Consider the following 24,428-nt stretch of genomic DNA (forward strand, 5'->3'; position numbering starts at 1 on the left):
CATTAAGTTCAAAACAAACTTCTTAAACCTGATAAATCCTTTAAGTTCAAAACAAACTTCTTAAACCTGATAAATCCAAAAAGTTCAAAACAAACTTCTAAGACCTGATAAATCCTTTAAGTTCAAAACAAACTTCTTAAACCTGATAAATCCTTTAAGTTCAAAACAAACTAAACTTCTTAAACCTGATAAATCGTTTAAGTTCAAAACAAACTTCTTAAACCTGATAAATCGTTTAAGTTCAAAACAAACTTCTTAAACCTGATAAATCCTTTAAGTTCAAACTCTAGACCACAACAAAGTCTACAGACTTTAACTACTTTTATTTGTAAGAGACTGAATAGTAAAGCTTGAGTCTAGAATGTAAAGTTTTATAAGCACAGGGCAAAGATTGGGAGGTGAAGATGGTTGCAAAAAGAAGCTTATGAAGCTTCTAAAGATACTGTCACAATAAGAAGATTAATGAGAAAAAGAAAACTAAATTATAAATAATGTTTACTCTGAAGTCTTACTTTTGCATCCACTGAAACAACAAAGGAATGGTCACCGCCAGCAAATATTTTTTGTATTATCACAGAAAGTTTTTCATCTCCATCCACGTGCATATATGAACCACTGGCACGAGGGACGGGCATAAACGGACCAATCACAAGACATGGAGTTGATTTGCTCTCAGTGGAGCCGGTCCCCAGCTGTCCACTGCCACCGAGACCAAACGCATACAGCTGTCCTGACGACGGAACATATGCCAGGGTGTGTCGCCTGAAACACAAACCATTCAGTTAAGACATGAAGAAGAGACATTTTTGTTCATGTAGATACTGTCTTAATACAATATGCTATATAAATATAATATGCTGTTTATATCCAACCTTAAATTATTATAAAGCCACTGAGCAATATCATTTATATTCCACAACTGCTAGATGGTGTTTATTTTACACCAAAGCCTAGCTATATATTGTTCATATCACACTTATCTAATATATATAGTTTATATTACATCCTTGATCTGGAATATATTTTATGTATTAGATGACTGCAGGCAACATTTTGTTCAGTATCGTGCCGCGATGTGCTATGCAAGTTTCAGAGATTGCCACACAATTTTACAACATTAAACAGTAGTTGTTAATCAGTTTTCAATTGGCTAGAAATTTATTATCACTAAGATTCTGAAAAGAAAATATTCCCTGGATTGATCTACTATATTGTTTATATCATATTAATCATATATATATTAATATATCATATATTGGTTATATTACACCACTGACCTGGAATACATATTATATATATATATTAGATCACCGATGAGCTATATTGTTTGTATCATATTAATGGCCTACCATATATTAGTTATAGTATACCACTGACCTGGAATACATATTATATATTAGATCACCAATGTGTTATATTGTTTATATCATATTAATGACCTACCATATATTAGTTATATTACACCACTGACTTGGAATACATATTATATATTAGATCACCGATGTGCTATATTGTTTATATCATATTAATGACCTACCATATATTAGTTATATTAGACCACTGACTTGGAATACATATTACATGTATATATTAGATCACTGATGTGCTATATTGTATATATCATACTAATGACCTACCATATATTAGTTATATTAAACCACTGACTTGGAATACATATTATATATTAGATCACTGATATGCTATATTGTATATATCATACTAATGACCTACAATATATTAGTTATATTAAACCACTGACTTGGAATACATATTATATATTAGATCACCGATGTGCTATATTGTTTATATTAATATTATAATATTGTTGTTAATCAGTTTTCAATTGACTAGAAATGTATATCACTAAGATTCTGAAAACAAAATATTCCCTGGACTGATCTACTATATTGTTTATATCATATTAATGACCTACCATATATTGGTTATATTACACAACTGACTTGGAATACATATTATATATTAGATCACCGATGTGCTATATTGTTTATATCATATTAATGACCTATCATATATTGGTTATATTACACCACTGACCTGGAATACATATTATATATTAGATCACCGATGTGCTATATTGTATATATCATACCAATGGCCTACCATATATTAGTTATATTAAACCACTGATTTGGAATCAGGGGTTCAAATATTTTCAAAAACATTACTTGCCACAGGGCAAGTGCCTATCAGATATTCACTTGCCCCATATATTTTTCCACTTGCCCATACTTCTTACGGTAACCAATTGTGTTACTCCTATTTAATTTAATACAGTACTTAATAATGTAATAATATTGAAAGTAATTGGTTTGATTGCACAAATAAAGAATTTTGCCAATAGGTTACAACACTTACTCAGGAAGTACTAAATGTATATGTCTGTCCAGTAGTATCCACTGTCTTCTCTATTTGTTGATTTAAACTTTATTTTTTAAATAGTGTCCATTGGTTCATTTAAACTTTATTTGTTTGGTAGTGTTCACTTGTTCATCTCAACATAATTATTGTGTCGATGTATGTATTAGTGGCCGTGGATGTGGCGAGAACCCTTTCCACTTGTGAGCCATTCTTTTATGGCTGGCATTGGTTGAAAAATGTTTATGGATTTTGGCCCATGTGTCATTATTGTGAGTATATTATTTAACATTCTCTGCCCCAAAACACTTCTCTGGGATGTCTTTACCCTGTTTATAGCTGAGAAAAGTCTTGCAAACAGCCGTGGCTGGGCTCAAAGTAAACATGAGCTCTGTTTATATTTTTAAAAAGTGCATGTTTGGTAAACAACAGAAGGGGATGGGGTGTACATCGATTGTAGCCTTGTATTTTTAATTTATTGAGCATAATTTATTTGTTAAAAACTATTAATAAAGCAGAACAAATTAATATATTCATGTATGCTTAGAGAGCATCGCACCATCATGATTATGGCGTAGGGATAATGAAATCTAACTTGTCACGATTTTGACGTAGGGCTAATGAAATCTAACATCACCATACCTGTTCATTTTACATGGACATAGATTTACATTTGCAAAGTACTGAAAAACATTAAGTATGTTTTTGCTACAAGGATTTTTATATATCTAAACTAAAATATCTTGCAACGTTTATAAGAATACAGTTCATAATATTTATGCTTTGTTCAAGTGAACTCAGAAATTATAAACATGCTTTACGCCCCCGTTCATTTGCAAAGAGTAGATTCCAGAGTCCACCGCGTTAATGTCTAATATAATTTGAATATGACAATTTTTGTAAGGATTAAACATTTTGATTGCATTCACAAGGCATGTATATTTTATTTTTATTTAAAATACACCTGCGAAGTCACAGTATTGTCTCAACGCTCCATTATTTTTCAGTAATGGAGAGATAAAACCCTACTTAATTAACCCACTAAAATCATTAGTGTTAATTTCCATACTAACATATATTCACATAAAATTATTACTCAGTGGTGTATTTTAAGTAGGGGAATATCCTCGTAACTCTCCATTCCTGAAAAATAATGGGACTCATCTCCATTATTTTTCAGGAATGGAGAGTTACTCGGACGTTCCCCTATACATAAGCTGTAAAGCGTATTGGATGCTATTTCCAAGTTTGAAGATCATCGAACCGATTACTTGTACGAATTCAGTCAAACGTTCAGTGGCGGAAATTACCGATCTTAGTCGATAGTAAAAGGGGAATAACTCTAAAGTTATTATTTAACTTTTCAACACATTATTTATTCTAGTAACTTATTTACTAATTGCTATTTTCAAAATTCTGCCCATTTTCACCCCCCCCCCCCCCATCCCGAGTCAGGCCACTGATCTTATCGAAACCCTAGTGGTATATGGGCACGTTAAACTAGTTATCATCATCATTGTTTTCCGTTTTGGTGTTAACGCACTGGCAAGAGTTCCGATCGTTCCAGCATTTAGAGTTAGTTCTTCTTAGAGCTATGTAAATGCTCGAACGATCGGAACTCTTTCCAAAGGTTTTACCGAGATTTGCAACAAAAAAACAAACAAAAAAAGTTTTAGGTGTTAATTATATAGTCACTTGTCACCGGGCATATGCAGTTAACATAATTACTTGCCCGGCGTGAAAATTCCACTTGTCACGGGCGTCAGGCGATGGGATTTTTGAACCCATGGGAATACATATTATATATTAGTTCACCGATGTGCTTATTGTTTATATCATATTAATGACCTACCATATATTAGTTATATTAAACCACTGACTTGGAATACATACTATATATTAGATCACTGATCTGCTATATTGTTTATATCATATTAATGACCTACCATATATTAGTTATATTAAACCACTGACTTGGAATACATATTATATATTAGATCACCGATGTGCTATATTGTATATATCATACTAATGACCTACCATATATTAGTTATATTACACCACTGACCTGGAATACATATTACATGTATATATTAGATCACCGATGTGCTATATTGTTTATATCATACTAATGACCTACCATATATTAGTTATATTACACCACTGACTTTTGAATACATATTATATATTAGATCACTGATGTGCTATATTGTATATAACATACTAATGACCTACCATATATTAGTTATATTAAACCACTGACTTGGAATACATATTATATATTAGATCACTGATCTGCTATATTGTTTATATCATACTAATGACCTACCATATATTAGCTATAGTACACCACTGACCTGCCACATGCTGTCTGAGTTACTTCACTGCCCATCAACTCCATGACTTGTTTGGGTAGTATTTCATTATTATTAGTTGTGTGGCCCAGCTGGCCATAACTCCCAGCACCAAATGTAAAGACACCACCATCCTGAAACAATGTACACACAACTGTTTGGAACTTATCTGGCTATATTTCTACATACTGGAGAGAAAAAAACAACATTCAACCCAATTCATGAAACTTGGGGTTTTTAAAACACCTATAGGTGTTTAAGCTTCTGTAAACTGGATTTATATTGTGCCATATTTTAACACATAAAAACGAGTTCTGTGGAGATAAAAACATCCCAGCAGCTAGTACACCATTGGTGATCAATGTGACAGTGACTATTGTCATAAAATGTTTCATCTGGTCAGTACATTTGTGTCATTTAATTTGAACTAGTGTCCATGTACCAACTATTATAATAATAAATGGAGGCTATTTCATGGGGGTTTTCTAATATGATTTTTATGTCAACGAGTAATGTGTGAAAGCCATATTTTCATGAATTGTGAAGCAATGAGTAAAAATATAGTTTTCGAACACCACAAGTTGACATAAAAATTGTATTCAGAAAAAACGCCATGAAATGGTCTATTTATTATGTACATCTTTCCTAATGTTTGACAATATCTTTCGCCTTTTGAAAATATCTTTCGCTTATCCTATCAAAAGCATGTAACGCCATGATATATTTCTTCCTATGGAACTTTTCCAGAAAATTTACTTGACCATAGACTTTTAAAAAGAAATTTGAATAAAAATTATCTTTATTAACATTTATTTAATAATACTGCTGTGCAAACATACCTGACAAAGCGATCCTCCACAAACTCCCACAAAACTCCCACAAAACTCCCACAAAAACAAAACAAATCAAACACCGTTAAATTCTCACACTTACACTCAATGACACTACATTGTGTCATCATTATTTAGCTTCGTATTTAATTCGTTTTAGATATTTTATCTAACTGCACTTCGTATCCCTTTTTTATAGGTACAGTTGTTTAAATTACATTTTTTTTTTTCTTCAAATATGATCAAATGCATTGGTAATCATCAAACTTAAATACAAAGAAACAACACAAAGGGAGATAATTTAATCATGCACTTTTACAAAAATACGATTTCTATATTTTCACTGTAGTTAAAATATAGCGAAAATATGACTTTTCACCAGATATCACTTTTATGGTTTCCGTAGATCTATATATTTCATTGCTATGTATACAATAATAATAATTATTGTACTTGAAACGTGCTGGGTGCTAATAAACATAGGATGACAATGTTTGTGCGGAACTCTAGAGTAGTGAAAGACACTTTGCATTGTGTCTGAAAGGAGCAGCTTAACCGACAATGTTTTCTGATTTACTTCAAGTGTGACGGGTGATAGATTTTATGTCCATGATGTATATGTCGATTGATAAGCTGCGTGTATTAGTTTTAACCACATGTTACTATCGTCGTCTATGGGATTTGATTTAAGGGTTTACACTCTAAAATGAATTCATTCATTCGTAGCCCAGTAGTAGACCACTCACCTGATGCACGGTCGATCTATGATCAATCCCCGTTGGTGGGCCCATTGGGTTATTTCTCATTCCAGCCAGTACATCAAGACTGGTATATCAAAGGCCATGGTATGTGCTATCCTGTCTGTGGGATGGTGCATATAAAAGATCCCTTGCTATGGGTTTCCTCTAAAAGACAATATGTCAAAACGCCCAAATGTTTAATATCCAATAATACTCTAGTGGTGTTGTTAAACAAAACAAACTTTAACTCTTTTTTTATTATTTTTACCAGTTTTTAGTGTGTGAATACATGAAGTTATATGTATGAAAGAGAAAAACATGCTTTGTAAATACGGCCCTGATTGTTTACAGATACACAGAATGCAGGCAATATCGTAAACATCAAGTGAGAGCAGTGGCATGGTCTTCACCACACGCTATGTAAACAGAATGGTGAGATCGTAAACACTACCTGAGTGAGAGCGGTGGAATGGTCTTCACCACACATTATGTAAATCACATGCTATGTAAACAGAATGGCGAGATTGTAAACACTACTAGAGAGAGAGGTGGAGTGGTCTTCACCACACACTATATAAACAGAATGGTGAGATCGTAAACACTACCTAAATGAGTGGTGGAATGGTCTTCACAACATGCTATGTAAACAGAATGGTGAGATCGTAAACACTACCTGAGTGAGAGCGGTGGAATGGTCTTTACCACACGCTATGTAAAAAGAATGGTGAGATCGTAAACAAGTACCCAAGTGAGAGCGGTGGAGTGGTCTTCACCACATACTATGTAAACAGAATGGTGAGATTGTAAACACTACCCGAGTGAGAGCGGTGGAATGGTCTTCACCACACGCTATGTAAACAGAACAGTGAGATCGTAAACACTACCTGAGTGAGAGAGGTGGAATGGTCTTCACCACACGCTATGTAAACAGAATGGTGAGATCGCAAACACTACCTGAGTGAGAGTGGTGGAGTTGTCTTCACCACACGCTATGTAAACAGAACGGTGAGATCGTAAACACTACCTGAGTGAGAGCGGTGGAATGGTCTTCACCACACGCTATGTAAACAGAACGGTGAGATCGTAAACACTACCTGAGTGAGAGTGGTGGAGTTGTCTTCACCACACACTATGTAAACAGAATGGTGAGACGGTAAACACTACCTGAGTGAGAGCGGTGGAATGGTCTTCACCACACACTATGTAAATCACATACAATGTAAACAGAATGGTAAGAACGTAACCACTACCTGAGTGAGAGCGGTGGAATGGTCTTCACCACACGTTATGTAAACAGAATGGTGAGACCGTAAACACTACCCGGTTGAGAGCGGTGGAGTGGTCTTCACCACACGCTATGTAAACAGAATGGTTAGATCATAAACACTACCTGAGTGAGAACAGTGGAATGGTCTTCATCACACGCTATGTAAACAGAATGGTGAGATCGTAAACACTACCTGAGTGAGAGCGGTGGAATGGTCTTCACCACACACTATGTAAATCACATGCTATTTAAACAGAATGGTGAGATCGTAAACACTACCTGAGTGAGAGCGGTGGAGTGGTCTTAACCACACGCTATGTAAACAGAACGGTGAGATCGTAAACACTACCTAAATGAGTGGTGGAATGGTCTTCACAACACGCTATGTAAACAGAATGGTGAGATCGTAAACACTACCTGAGTGAGAGCGGTGGAATGGTCTTCACCACACGCTATGTAAACAGAATGGTGAGATCGTAAACAAGTACCCAAGTGAGAGCGGTGGAGTGGTCTTCACCACACACTATGTAAACAGAATGGTGAGATTGTAAACACTACCTGAGTGAGAGCGGTGGAATGGTCTTCACCACACGCTATGTAAACAGAACGGTGAGATCCTAAACACTACCTGAGCGACACAGGTGGAATGGTTTTCACCACACGCTATGTAAACAGAACGGTGAGATCGTAAACACTACCTGAGTGAGAGTGGTGGAGTTGTCTTCACCACACGCTATGTAAACAGAATGGTTAGATCGTAAACACTACCTGAGTGAGAGCGGTGGAATGGTCTTCACCACACTATGTAAATCACATGCTATGTAAACAGAATGGCGAGATTGTAAACACTACCAGAGAGAGAGGTGGAGTGGTCTTCACCACACACTATGTAAACAGAATGGTGAAATCGTAAACACTACCTAAATGAGTGGTGGAATGGTCTTCACAACATGCTATGTAAACAGAATGGTGAGATCGTAAACACCTGAGTGAGAGCGGTGGAATGGTCTTCACCACATGCTATGTAAACAGAATGGTGAGATCGTAAACAAGTACCCGAGTGAGAGCGGTGGAGTGGTCTTCACCACACGCTATGTAAACAGAATAGTGAGATTGTAAACACTACCTGAGTGAGAGCGGTGGAATGGTCTTCACCACACGCTATGTAAACAGAATGGTGAGATCGTAAACACTACCTGAGTGAGAGTGGTGGAGTGGTCTTCACCACACACTATGTAAACAGAATGGTGAGACCATAAACACTACCTGAGTGAGGGCGGTGGAATGGTCTTCACCACACACTATGTAAACAGAACGGTGAGATCATAAACACTACCTGAGTGAGAGTGGTGGAGTGGTCTTCACCACACACTATGTAAACAGAATGGTGAGACCGTAAACACTACCTGAGTGAGAGCGGTGGAATGGTCTTCACCACACGCTATGTAAACAGAATGGTGAGACCGTAAACACTACCTGAGTGAGTGCGGTGGAATGGTCTTCACCACACGCTATGTAAACAGAACGGTGAGATCGTAAACACTACCTGAGTGAGAGCGGTGGAGTGGTCTTCACCACACGCTATGTGCTTGATCCGCTGGTGCCGCAGTGAACGACATAGAGTTGGAAACGGTTTATCTAAAATTAAAATAAACATTTCCAGGCATTAACAGCATCCATCTATTTATTTTATAGTCAGTAGTTTATATTTGCATAGATAAGCAGGGAACATTTTGTTCAGTATCATTTTGCAATTCGCTATGCACGTTTTAGAGATCGCTACAGAGTTTTAAAACATTAAGCAGTAGTTGCTAATCAATTTTCAATTGACAAGAAATATCGCTAATCAAGATATTAAAAAAAAACGTTCCCCGATTTGTCAAATAGTAACAACATATTGTAGGTCCTGAAATGAACGTGTCCCTAAATTAATGCGTGTGACGGTGGGCAGACTAAAATGTGACATGAAATTAATGCAAGTAGCCGTCCTTTGAAATATTAACTTTTCTAACAGTAACGTTTGTGGCAATCATTTACGAAACGTGTATACCAGTAGTTACCTAAATCTGGCTAAAAATTAGGATACATGTACCATTACAACTGTATGCCAATACAGCTGCAGGGAATTTGAACAGTAAAGACAAAGAAAAGATCAACCGCAATATTAGCATGCTAAAGCCCATTGATGCGTGATGGATCAAGTCGGCTTTTGAGAGGGTGGCCAAAGACACTGCAATCATCACACATGGCTGGCATTTTGCTGGACTATTGGACAATTAGTCGGTCTCGTCTACGATAAATAATGTTCCAGTTGTTTTATAAATGTATTAGATTTTTAATCTTTGTTTTACTAGCATGTGACACATGACTTGCTGGACTATTCGACAATTAATCTGTTTTGCTTACAATGAATTGTTTTCCAGTTCTGTTTTATAAATACATGTATATTCGATTTTTTTTTTTAAATTCGGGGGGGGGGGGAGTATGTTTTAATAATGTGGGATACATATACAAAACATAGAAATAAATGTGTAATATTATTAAACCGAATAACGCAAACCCGCATTTTTCGCATTAATCAGGGGTGGGAATTGGTGAACTGTAAAAAAGAGGAAATCTAGAGGGGTCACGGAAATTCTTGAAATCCTAGGTTAAATCAGTGCCATCTAACACATTTTGGAAGAAAGGACGATTAAAATGCAAGGAAAACAGCTCATCCGAGGATAATTCCCACCCCTGATTAATATTATGATCGCATTAATTTCAGGATCTACAGTATTTGATGTATTCCTGAAAAGAACTGTTGAAATGCATTATATGCACAAGCATGAATCTTTTCTGAATTAAAAAATATGTGACCAACTATTTGATCATTCAGCAAACAAAACTAGAAAAAATTACTTTTAAAACATTAAAAACATGTGAAAGCAGATTTGCCATTAATTAAAATTGGTGGGTCATTTAACAGTTTCACTTCTTAAACTCACTAAAATGTTCTACCTGGTATAAAAAAAAACCCAAAAAAACATGTGATCAAAAGATCAAATAAATACCTTTCTCATCATTTACACCCAGCTGACCAAAGCTGAAACAATAAAAGCATATTTCTTTATATATAAAACACATAAACTTTATTTTCAAGTAAGTGTATATATGACTGAAAATTCACTAATCAAAACACATATTTCAATCTCAATGACATTAAATCAATAGACAGGCTGCATATATAATATGATTTTGTTCTTCCGCAAGTTCCAGATTTGACATCAGAAGAATAAGATTATTAGATGGAATACGAAATTATTTATATTACATTTTATGATTCTGACAGAATCCAAAACAAAAAAACTCCCAAATTTCAATGCCTAAAAGCCATATCAGTCTCATATCAAAGCCAGTAAATCAACTTCTACGACCATGTTTCACCAGCATCAGTGGGATACTGGTTAAGCTATTAGCTACATGTAATGGTATAAAGCAGAAGGTATTGGGTTCGCACCCAGATACTTCTCCCCACCAGGTACCAGCTCCCACCCAGAATAAGCAAGGCCACTACACCAACCTCTCTCTCACCAATAACTAACAATTAATCTTTAAAGCGCTTAACTAGACAGACAGCTCAGATAGCAGAGGTGTGTGTCCAGGACAGCATGTTTGAACCATGATTGGATATAAGCATTAAAATCTAGTTAAACTGAAAGGAATGAATGAAATTAATCTGATGTCACTCAGATGATTTCAAACTCATTAACAGACTGAGTCTAATGTATATATTAATTTCATATTCCAATCCAGTCTCACCTACATCCCATTTCTGTCTCTGACATAACACAGACTAAAACAACAACACATTTCTTTACTTAACGACACCACTAGAGCACAATGATTAATTAATCATCAGCTATTGGATGTCAAACATTGGATATTTCTGAGACAGCCTTCGCAGGATACCTGCTACATTCTTCATAGACAGGACAGTACATACAGGACCGTACATACCATAGTCTTTAATATATCAGTAGTGGGACACGGGTTGGGAAGGGAAAAATCCCAATGGGTTTGTTCAGGGAGCTAATTCCAAAGAACCAAGCACCTCAAACAAGCAGTCCACTGACCGAGTTAGATCCGTATAATATATAATTAAATACTAGTTATAAAAATATGTATTATATAATAGGTATCCAATGTCTTTCAGATAACATAGTTTCAGAATTTGATAACTTTGCAAATTAAATGCAAATTAGATGTAAATTCATAAGGTCATGGCACTACGTTTACTGACACATAAGCGACACTCCTTAATTGACATATATACATTAATATATAGTCTCCAAATAATATCCTTTCAATAACAAGTTTATATTGAAAGTTGTCCAGCATTCAGAAAACATATAACGTGTTTTTATGTAAGGATATTGACATAAATGACATCATTTACGTTTGACGTCAGTTTGATTTTTAAAAATCACAGCGTCACATATCCATATGAAATTTGAATAATGGCTGACTGAAAGTATAGTTATTGCTAATATATGATACTGACAATACTGAAACACAAGAAGGTAAAAGCCTATATGTACACAACTAATTACAAACCTGTTTCTTCCCCACCCGTAGACAGCACCAGATTTCGAGAGGACAATCGAGTGGTTACCACCAACGTCGATCTGTGCAATGGGAATTCCCTTCAGACAATTAATAAACTCAGGGGTGTCCTTCAAACCCTGTTTGGTGCCAAGACCAAGCTGACCAAAGTTGTTGGCACCCCATGTGGCAACCAACCCCTCTGAAAAAAAGAACCACAACATGCATTTTTAACAAGCATTCTGAGAGTTAACATGCTAGTAATTACAACACAGAATCATTTTTCACAACAGAGGGAAAGAGAAAAACAGAGATTAACAAAACCCCAGTATGTTTTAAACTACAGCTATTTGGAGTGTGGTTATTTCCACACTTGGTCTACAGTACAGTGAGAGAGGAAACCCACTATATATATTATATATGCTACCAAACAGCATCAAGGCATCTCTCATATACACTTTCCTAGAGACATGGCCTTTGGTATACTAGTCATTCGTGATGAGTATTTGTCAACATTTTCATATTGCGACACACTGCTATACAGGAACCTCAATTGTAATATGTACCACAATATACTGCGACACACTGCTATACAGGAACCTCAATTGTAATATGTACCACAATATACTGTGACACACTGCTATACAGGAACCTCAAATGTAATATGTACCACAATATACTGTGACACACTGCTATACAGGAACCTCAGATGTAATATGTACCACAATATACTGTGACACACTGCTATACAGGAACCTCAATTGTAATATGTACCACAATATACTGTGACACACTGCTATACAGGAACCTCAAATGTAATATGTACCACAATATACTGCGACACACTGCTATACAGGAACCTCAAATGTAATATGTACCACAATATACTGTGACACACTGCTATACAGGAACCTCAGTTGTAATATGTACTACAACATACTGCGACACACTGCTATACAGGAACCTCAATTGTAATATGTACCACAATATACTGTGACACACTGCTATACAGGAACCTCAGTTGTAATATGTACCACAATATACTGTGAAGACCAATTCTCAATCATTAGAATTTACAAAGTGCTCTAATTTCATGTACACATGTAACTTAATAAAATCATATACAGTCAATCAACATTTGTTCCAAACAAGTGAAGCTATTGTATTTTTTCTTAAACTTCGGCCCCGTTCCATGAAGCGATCTTAGCACTAAGATCACCGTAATGCATAAAGTAGCTATGCCCTTAAGGTGATCTTAGGACTAAGATCTCTTTGTGGAATGGAGCTCTGGTAGTTTTTGTTTAACAATATAATATGTGACCAGATGTACCAAATATATAAGCACAATATACGCTAGAAACATGTTGCAATACGTATTGTTCAAAATTTATATTGCAGTGTACTACCGGTTATACTGTGCATCTCTACTACTAGGCATGGGGTATTGGTTAGGGCATGATAAAAATACCACAGGTAAGAACAACACTGTACATGTATGTACAAGGTTAAAGGTGAACATACCACAGGTAAGAACAACACTGTACATGTATGTACAAGGTTAAAGGTGAACATACCACAGGTAAGAACAACACTGTACATGTATGTACAAGGTTAAAGGTGAACATACCACAGGTAAGAACAACACTGTACATGTATGTACAAGGTTAAAGGTGAACATACCACAGGTAAGAACAACACTGTATGTACAAGGTTAAAGGTGAACATACCACAGGTAAGAACAACACTGTATTTACAAGGTTAAAGGTGAACATACCACAGGTAAGAACAACACTGTATGTACAAGGTTAAAGGTGAACATACCACAGGTAAGAACAACACTGTATTTACAAGGTTAAAGGTGAACATACCACAGGTAAGAACAACACTGTATGTACAAGGTTAAAGGTGAACATACCACAGGTAAGAACAACACTGTATGTACAAGGTTAAAGGTGAACATACCACAGGTAAGAACAACACTGTATGTACAAGGTTAAAGGTGAACATACCACAGGTAAGAACAACACTGTATTTACAAGGTTAAAGGTGAACATACCACAGGTAAGAACAACACTGTATGTACAAGGTTAAAGGTGAACATACCACAGGTAAGAACAACACTGTATTTACAAGGTTAAAGGTGAACATACCACAGGTAAGAACAACACTGTATTTACAAGGTTAAAGGTGAACATACCACAGGTAAGAACAACACTGTATGTACAAGGTTAAAGGTGAACATACCACAGGTAAGAACAACACTGTACATGTATGTACAAGGTTAAAGGTGAACATACCACAGGTAAGAACAACACAATGATTACTTCCACAGCACACCTGTAACACCGAGTGAACTGCCAGCTGTTTTACCAGTCTAGAAAAAATAAAACATAGAAACACTCATTACATCAAACCATAACAAGAAGCGAACTGCCAGCTGTTTTACCAGCCTAGAAAAACATAAAAACATTATCGTTATTAAACCTGTAACATGGACTGCCAGCTGTTTTACCAGCCTAGAAAAATAAAACATAGAAACACTCATTACATCAAACCATAACAAGAAACGAACTGCCAGCTGTTTTACCACCTAGAAAAACATAAAAACATTATCGTTATTAAACCTGTAACATGGACTGCCAGCTGTTTTACCAACCTAGAAAAAAATAAAACAGAAACACTAATTACATCAATCTATAACAAGGAGCGAACTGCCACTTGTTTTACTAGCCTAGAAAAACATAAAAATAGTATCGTTATTAAACCTGTAACACAGAGTGCCAGCTGTTTTGCCAGTCTAGAAAAATAAAAAGATAGAAACAGTAGTACATCAATCTGTAAGACTGAGTCAAGACAAACAAAACATAGAAATATTAAGAAATGAACGTGATAATTTGAGACACTGTATAAATGACATCGTGCATCAGCACCAAGCTGGACTGATATTTAATACGGGATCATGAAGAACATCTGCTTTAGAGAGAGACTGGTTTTTACAACTTTCACTGTATTTAACTATTTGATCAATATAAAATAATAAAATACTCTGGGAGTTTTCCAGGACAATGCCCAGTGGTAAAGTGCATGCCTCATGTGCGGTCGGTCTAGGATCGATCCCCGTTGGTGGGCCCATTGGGTGATTTCTTGTTCCAGCCAATGCACCACGACTGGCATATCAAAGGCTGTGGTATGTCTTATCCTGTCTGTGGGATGGTGCATAAAAAAGATCCCTTGCTATGTAGAGGGTTTCCTCTCTATGACTGTGTCAAAATGACCATATGTTTGACATCCAATAGCCGATGATTAATAAATCAATGTGCTCTAGTGGCGTCGTTAAACAAAACAAAATAATAATAATAATAATAATAATAATAATAATTTCCAGGAAATTAATACAAAGCATAAGTGGAATCCCCATTCTGTGGTTTAGCTAGTTCCATCATTTGTTGGAAAACTTGTATGAACCTTCTCACATGCATTATTACAAACAACGTTTTAGAAAGGTCTGCATTTTATTTCAATCAATTCTTAATAGCATTCACTGATTCAACATTAGCAAATAAAATAAACAGTTATTTTATCCATTTTAATTATGTTGTGGTCATCATTCATTTATGGCTATTTTCATTCTTATATATTCGATTAAGGTTCAAGCACGCTCTCCTGGGCACACACCTCAGCTATCTGGGCTGTCTGTCCAGGACAGTGGGTTAGTGAGAGAGAAGTCGGTGTATTGGTCTTACAAATACCCACTGAGTTAAAACGCACTCTGGATGGGAGCCAGTACCGGGCTGCGAACCCTGTACCTACCAGGCTTATGTCAGATGGCTTAATCTCAGCACCACAAAGGCCAGTGTTGTGGCCAAACATGTACATGTATATACTAGTATCTGCATGCTCCAAACAAAGAGTAGACTAGTACTCACTTTGGAATCCTCCTGGTTTCATCATCCGGTTGTCCCCTGCCCAGTTGTCCAGAAGAGTTGTCTCCCCAGCTAAACACTTCATGAGCAGCTGTCAATGCTAGACTATGAGAGTCCCCAGCTCTCGTCTTTTTCACATGCTGTGCTTTCAGACCGTCCAAAACTTCTGTAAATGTATATATATATCATCATTCTAACATTCTAAAATTCTACTTGTTATAATGAAAAAAATTAGTGCTTTTCTGCAGGTGGTTTAAAATAAAAATAGTAATAATAATACATACAATTAAACAAATATCTAACAGCCCTGCGGCAATTTTTTTCATCTGGTGTCTGAAATATTTCATAATATCTATATTATAAAAATAGAAGTACCATCTGGGCCCATATTGTTGTAGCATATTTTCGAAATTGTCGTAACTCCAATATGGCGCCTAATTACTTCTTATTTCATGATAATGATGAAGATACAGCTCCCCAGTTTTGTAAACTCAAATTATTTTGCCATTAAAACTTTAAAACAGTGTATTGCAACCGTGACCTTTGATTGTTCCGCTACCCATTTCAGAAAATTTACCACATAATATAATGGGGCCTGATCGGGGTTGTTGAAGAAGGCACAGGTGTGAAATGTGATATGCACCTAAATAATGTATCGGAAAGTTCAAATAAAAGAAATATTACTGAAGTTAACCCAATTGACAATTTTTCACTATTTACAGTAATAAAAAATAGAGATGAAACTTTTCCAAAATTAATATTTGAAATGTCTTACTGGTACATACAAAAATTTAAAGATTTTTTTTATAAATAAAATATTATTTTATTAAATAATATTTATACTGCATTATTAAGATAGTAAAATATGTTGTGTGAACGCTTGAAGGGGTGGGTGGATGTATGCACAAAGGTTATGTAGCCTGTACTGAACAACATTACATAACGCACTTTTTTATTACTAAAATATTTTGTTTGTGTTTTTAATGTGTAGGTTTTTTTTTACCTTCTCATAAACACTGTCATGGCAACAGTGTTTAACGTAGGTAGTCATAGCTATAGTTCTTCCCACAGGGAACGCCTTTTTCATACTATGAAATTTACTACAAATTATTTCTAAGCAATTGTTTTCTAAACTGCACACAAAAATAGTAAAAAAAGAATTTATTTCCAAAACACTTTTACTTTTCTTGTTAAGTAAAACCAAAACTGAAATTATTTACAAAAAACATTTTTGCAGGAGGATGGTACACAATGACGATTATAAATCGAGTTGAAATACATGCATATCTGCGCCATTCGCGTAGCCAGGATTTTATACACCCCCCCCCCCCCCATATAAAATCTTGTGCAGATATGCATGTCTTGTATATATGTAGGTAACCCATATTGGGGAGGGGAGAAATCCACACTATGTATGTATGATTTTATAAAATTTAAGTTTAAAAACAAAAGGTTTGATTGAGGGGGGTAGCATGATCCCCACACACACACCACTGATCAGCACTTTCCCAAACCCCAAAACAAACCAAATCAAATAAAATCAGTTTATTAATAAGTACATAAACAGCACCTTAAATTATATTACATCCATAACATGTCTTTTTTGGAAATGGGGGAGGTCTCCAAACTTTAAATATTTTTTTTAAATTACGGGGTGTATGGTTTAGAGTTACAGGGAGAGGGAGGGTGTCTAATTTTGACACAAATATTTGAATGACCCCTTAGGCTGTATCCATTTTTCTTCTTGGATTTGTGATTTTTTTCATTAAAGTATAAAATTAAAGTTTGTTTTGTTTAATGACACCACTAGAGCACACTGATTTACTAATCATCGGCTATTGGACGTCAAACATTTGGTAATAGACCTCTTTCACATTCCCATTGCACATGTGCGCAAAGATTACCGTCCCTTGCCGAATTGGATGGTATCGAGGCTATATACAAATTGGGGGACATGATTGACAGTAACTGCGAAAAACAGTCTACTAAACTTTACATCGGAATGGTTTAAGACCAAAAGCAGTGAAACAGTAACTTAGCCGCCTGTCAAGGGTATTTTAACAACGCAAAATTAAAAGATACATACAATAAAATTAACTTTAGTGGAATGTGTTTTTTACTTTTAACAATTAGAATTATAGTTAAATACTCACGCGGATTTCCAGTGATGTTTAATTCTCCACATGCATGTATCAGTATTTAAAGGAACGAAGGAAATGTTTTATTTAACGATGCACTCAACACATTTTATTTATGGTTATATGGCGTCAGACATATGGTTAAGGACCACAGAGATATTGAGAGAGGAAACCCGCTGTCGCCACTTCATGGACTACTCTTTCCAATTAGCAGCAAGGGATCTTTTATATGCACCATCCCACAGACAGGGTAGTACATACCACAGCCTTTGATATACCAGTCGTGGTGCACTGGCTGGAACGAGCAGTATTTAAAGTTAAAGTTTGTTTTTTATTTAACGACGCCACTAGAGCACATTGATTTTTTTATCTTATCATCGGCTATTGGACATCAATAATTCTGCCAGTTTTTTCGAGGAAATCCGCTGTCACCACATAGGCTACTCATTATGACAGGCAGCAAGGGATCTTTTATTTGTGCTTACCACACGCAGGATAGCACAAACCATGGCCTTTGTTGAACCAGTTATGGATCACTGGTCGTTGCAAATGGTTTTACACCTACCCATTGAGTTTTGTGGAGTACTCACTCAGGGTTTGGAGTCGGTATCTGGATTAAAAATCCCATGCTTCGACTGGGATCTGAACCCAGTTAGCCTTCTTGAAATCCCGACAAGAATCCTGAATGTATTTATCTGTATAATGTTTTATAAATATTTAAATTATGTTAACTACAATAAATATCTGCATACATACATGCGAGCACACATTAATATTATTTCAGCCCATATCTGATATTTACTGCGCACGAATCTGAACCGATGGTTTGTCAGGCGTTAACAACAACAACAAAAATAATTCTGATAAGCAATAATTCATAAATGTCTCCAGTAAGTCTTGTTGGGTGTCGACAGAATTTTCAGGTTCCCTACTGAAAGAATAATTAATCATGGAGATATTCACATTCCTATTGCGTGGCCTCCCATTGTGTATGCCCACCAACTTGTCCACAAGTCTATTTTTGTGAGATCTCGCACGAGTTCGTGGTTTGCGTCCTCGAGTTACCCCGCAACGGGCACATGCGCAGTGGAATGTGATAAAGGTTTATTTCTACATATAGTCTTAATGAGAAAACCCACTAAATTTTTCCATTAGTAGCAAGGGATATTTTATATGCACCACCCATAGACAGGATAACACATACCACTGGCTGGGACGAGAAATAGCCCAATGGACCCACCAACAGGGATCTATCTCAGACCGACCGCGCATAAGCGAGGGCTTTACCACCGTCTAAAATATTTATAATCAAATAATTTCAGGGCTAGCCCTGGGTGGCTATTTTAGTTCAAAACATTTGCCAATCTTCAATTTCTTTCACCAATCTAAATATGTATTCCCCAATCTAAATATGTATTCCCCAATCTAAATATGTATTCCCCTATCTAAATATGTATTCCCCTATCTAAATATGTATTCCCCAATCTAAATATGTATTCCCCAATCTAAATATGTATTCACCAATCTAAATATGTATTCGCCAATTACATTTTGGCATTTCAGTCAAAATATTTTGTTTTTAATCTTGTTCTTTATGATAATATAGTACATGCTAAGATGTACTTATTATTCAGTTTACGTCTTGTATGACACTGTTTTAGGGGATCTATTTTTTACTAATCTAATAATGAAAAGCTGCTGATGTCTATAGGGCTGGCCGTAGCCCAGTGGTAAAGAGCCTATATGATGTGCGGTCAGTCTCGGGTTGATCCCCATCGGTGCACAAAAGAGGCAGTTTTACTTTTTGTATGCATCAAATAATTATATAAATTGTATGTTTTTCTGTAATTTGAAAGATGCAAGTGAAATTTGATTCAATATATATGTTCCCCAAAAAGATTCACCAGACTAAGATATACACTATACATATATTTTTGCATCACAAGTGTGAAATGTTAAGTACTGGTACATAATGTTTACATATTTAATTACATAACGTAAAATCTGACTATTTTTTAATCTGCCCCATTATGTTTTGTAATACTGACAATACTCACCCCTCTAAAGTTTGTAACAATGGTCTCTCACCCACTTTCTTCTTTTTCTGTCACAGACATTAATTTTATCAACATTATAAATTTATAAACATTAGATTTTCTGTTTTAATATTGGTTTTCTTTTTTCTTTTCTGCTTTATATAAAGATAAAACTCTAGTCCCACCAGATACTGTGCTACCTCTTCAGATAGATAGTGTAGATATACGACGTTCCAAAGCCACATGCAGGCCTATATATGCAAGTATCTTTAATCTCTTTAGTAATAAATAGATGTATTATTGTATATATAATAGACAAATCATATGTTTTTTTAGAAACAAAATGACCAGACTGGCTGTTTTATTTTATGGAAAAAATATATATATTTAGTTGTTTTGGGTTTTTTTTTTTAAATTCGTAACTCTTGATCATACCCTATCCCATGACCTCGTTTTGTAACTAATTTACCTGTATGATTTATTATTGAATACAGTTCATAATTGATTTGGTGTTCTACTCAAGAGTATTGCCAGTCACCCAAAATAAAGACAAAGGAAACGTCTTTATATGTTATTGCTATCAAAACACTGGCTCGTGATTGTTTCACAAGTGGAAAAATGCTCATTCAGTTTCATGCCAGTTTTGAGAGAGTTGTATTTCTCTGCAAGGGGCGGAGGGATGTATCATGTTGCAATTTATATTATATCAGTAGATATAGTAGATATGAATTATAATTTTGCCATTTAATATGTTTGAAATATAATCTGTAATTAACGTAGAAAGGTTAAACTAATAATGATTGTATATGAGTTAGAATGTACCCACTTCATGGAAATGAACTCAACCACGTTACCTAGATTTACAACATTAACCGGTACGACAAAACACGACTAATAACATTTAAAACTTGCTGTCGCTAGTAATCAAACATTTAGTATCAACAATGCAACATGTCTTAAACAGTATTTAATTTTATTTAATCGCGTTGGCAGTACACTACTGAATAGTAGACTGGCCTCATGGACATGCAAATAGCGCTTATTTACACCACAAGGCGGATCAACAGAATAAAACTAGTTGAAGAAATGTTTGGTTCTATAAATCGAGATGGAAAAATCCTTTGCAAATTTTTTCAACAAACCAATATTTCTTTCGCAATTTTGTTTTATTTTTCACAATTGGCGACTTTGGCGAACGACAGCGCGAGCCCTGAATTTTAAAAGTTGAATTATGCGTAGGCCTATAGTACTTTGTGTTCTGGATCTAATGTAGCCTAATCACTGTTAACCAGCCAAAAGAAGAAAAAATAATGTTGGACGTCTTCCCCACATCCGAAATTAAAATTTCCCATTCTGTGGAACTCAGCTACTTATGGGGCCTCTTTGTTGGGGATTCGGATGCTTGCGTAATATCCATTCTGCCATGTCAGCTGTACCAATATGAAGTTTCGAGGGAATTTCCTTGATGTTGTCACAGAGAAATACACCATCTTTTCTATCTCCATTTAATGAGAGTTCCCATTTTTGTTTACGACAAATATCGTAAATCATGACACACTAAGAGAACTTTACGATACCTTCGTATTTTGCTCATAACTAGCTACGATATGTCGTAGCTAAGATGGCTTCAAAAATACAGGTCCTGGCTCCTAAATGGAAAACTTAACACAGAGGGTTGCCTAAATATATAATTTGGCATCTGCAAAAATTATCCACTTGTATAATATATTCATAAAATTGTTAATATTTTCATTAATTAAAATTAACCATTTATTTCATCTTCTTATAGGCTGATAAACAGTGAAATTTAATGATAAAAAATATACTCTGAGAATAATAAACAGGAAAACTGCACATAGTCGTTGGTCTTCTCTAAGACTAGCAAATTATAACTAGACTTTGTAACTACATCCATTCATTCATTCATTTACAAATGTCGGAATGTAGAATTTCACTTAAGGCTATTTTGTATCCCAATCCATGCTACACAACTGGTACATCAAAGACCATGGTATGTACTGTTCTGTCTATGGGAAAATGCATATAGAGGATCCCTTGCTACTCTATGAACAGGAATAGCCTGTGTGATATGACATACGGTTTCCTCTCTTTTTCTGTTGACCAAATGTTAAAATAACCACTTGTTAGACACCAAATCAGGAATAGCCTGTGTGATATGACATACGGTTTCCTCTCTTTTTCGGTTGACCAAATGTTAAAATAACCACTTGTTAGACACCAAAACAGGAATAGCCTGTGTGATATGACATACGGTTTCCTCTCTTTTTCTGTTGACCAAATGTTAAAATAACCACTTGTTAGACACCAAATCAGTGTTGGTTAAATTGTGACTTGATTTTGTTTCATAAATCGACTTGCCTGGTGTAATAAATACAAAATGTTTCATAACTTGCCTAGCCTTCTTGAAGGTTTGTTTCATAAATAGACTTGTCTGGTCTGATAAATAGGAAACATCTCATAACTTGTCTAACCTACTGGAAGGTTTGTTTCATAAATAGACTTGTCTGGTCTGATAAATAGGAAACATCTCATAACTTGTCTAACCTACTGGAAGGTTTGTTTCATAAATAGACTTGTCTGGTCTGATAAATAGAAAATGTTTCATAACTTGCCTAGTTCATAAATAGACTTGCCTGATTTGATAAATAGAAAATGTTTCATAACTTGCCTAGCCTTCTTGAAGGTTTGTTTCATAAATAGACTTGTCTGGTCTGATAAATAGGAAACATCTCATAACTTGTCTAACCTACTGGAAGGTTTGTTTCATAAATAGACTTGTCTGGTCTGATAAATACAAAATGTTTCATAACTTGCCTAGTTCATAAATAGACTTGCCTGATCTGATAAATACAAAATGTTTCATAACTTAGCCTTCTTGAAGGTTTGTTTCATAAATAGACTTGTCTGGTCTGATAAATAGGAAACATCTCATAACTTGTCTAACCTACTGGAAGGTTTGTTTCATAAATAGACTTGTCTGGTCTGATAAATACAAAATGTTTCATAACTTGCCTAGTTCATAAATAGACTTGCCTGGTTTGATAAATAGAAAATGTTTCATAACTTAGCCTTCTTGAAGGTTTGTTTCATAAATAGACTTGCCTGATCTGATAAATACAAAATGTTTCATAACTTAGCCTTCTTGAAGGTTTGTTTCATAAATAGACTTGTCTGGTCTGATAAATAGGAAACATCTCATAACTTGTCTAACCTACTGGAAGGTTTGTTTCATAAATAGACTTGTCTGGTCTGATAAATAGAAAATGTTTCATAACTTGCCTAGTTCATAAATAGACTTGCCTGATTTGATAAATAGAAAATGTTTCATAACTTAGCCTTCTTGAAGGTTTGTTTCATAAAAAGACTTGTCTGGTCTGATAAATAGGAAACATCTCATAACTTGCCTAGCCTTCTTGAAGGTTTGTCATGCCCCAGCTGACCCTGATCATTGTTTCCACACGTGTACAGCATGCCACCCTCTGTGGTGATCAGCGTGTGTTTCCCACCGCACGCAACATCCACCACCTCCTTGCCGTCCCCAATGGTCAGCTGGCTGGGTTGGGAGACAACCTTATCATCTTGTACCCGAATTCCGAGTTGTCCGTCTTGACCATTGCCCCAACAGAAGATGGTGGACATGATCATTCTGAAAAATCAGATGTCACCATTAAAGGAAGCAATCACTCGCTCACCATCACTTCCCTATGCATGTGAAATTATATGATATCAATATGGTAGTACATGCATCTTTAAATGGCTCTCCATAATCTATGTTAGCGGAACAATTGTTTTTCATATCAAGGTCTGAGACTGAAGTTTGATTTCAGATATTCCACTTACATGATATGATACTCATGGCTCTAAACATCAGGAAAATTAGTGTTATTTACAAACTAAATCAAATTGTACATTATCAGGCCAATTTAAAATAAAAAAAAGTAGTACATATTTGTGTAGAAAATTGAATATATCTCATAATGAAAATATCTGTATTTTTGTTAGTTTACTTATTTAAAATTTAAAATTAATTACAATGACTAATGGCTTATTTTCAAAAGCAATACACGTCAAGATATTTAGACGACAATGGTAACTCCGACATCACTTGACATTGTCAGCTTGTGATGAGATCAAGGATGCCAACTGGCTGTGTATGTAT

The 24,428-nt window shown here is 35.4% G+C and overlaps 1 protein-coding gene across 1 annotated transcript in view; it reads right to left on the bottom strand.

Moving 5' to 3' along the window:
- LOC121378828 (probable E3 ubiquitin-protein ligase HERC4) overlaps nucleotides 1-24,428 on the bottom strand; it is an 82,234-nt gene that overhangs the window by 56,527 nt on the left and 1,279 nt on the right. The window contains exons 2-9 of the mRNA XM_041507163.1: nucleotides 23,674-23,915; nucleotides 16,078-16,240; nucleotides 14,449-14,525; nucleotides 12,164-12,353; nucleotides 10,621-10,652; nucleotides 9,114-9,205; nucleotides 4,734-4,864; nucleotides 513-762 (exon numbers count right to left, since the gene is read on the bottom strand). Of these exons, the coding sequence (XP_041363097.1) occupies nucleotides 513-762; nucleotides 4,734-4,864; nucleotides 9,114-9,205; nucleotides 10,621-10,652; nucleotides 12,164-12,353; nucleotides 14,449-14,525; nucleotides 16,078-16,240; nucleotides 23,674-23,914 (1,176 nt within the window). The 5' untranslated portion in view covers nucleotide 23,915. The remainder of the gene's footprint in view (nucleotides 1-512; nucleotides 763-4,733; nucleotides 4,865-9,113; nucleotides 9,206-10,620; nucleotides 10,653-12,163; nucleotides 12,354-14,448; nucleotides 14,526-16,077; nucleotides 16,241-23,673; nucleotides 23,916-24,428) is intronic.

The sequence above is a fragment of the Gigantopelta aegis genome, chromosome 8 (assembly GCF_016097555.1).
Source record: "Gigantopelta aegis isolate Gae_Host chromosome 8, Gae_host_genome, whole genome shotgun sequence".
In the NCBI taxonomy this organism is placed as follows: domain Eukaryota; kingdom Metazoa; phylum Mollusca; class Gastropoda; order Neomphalida; family Peltospiridae; genus Gigantopelta; species Gigantopelta aegis.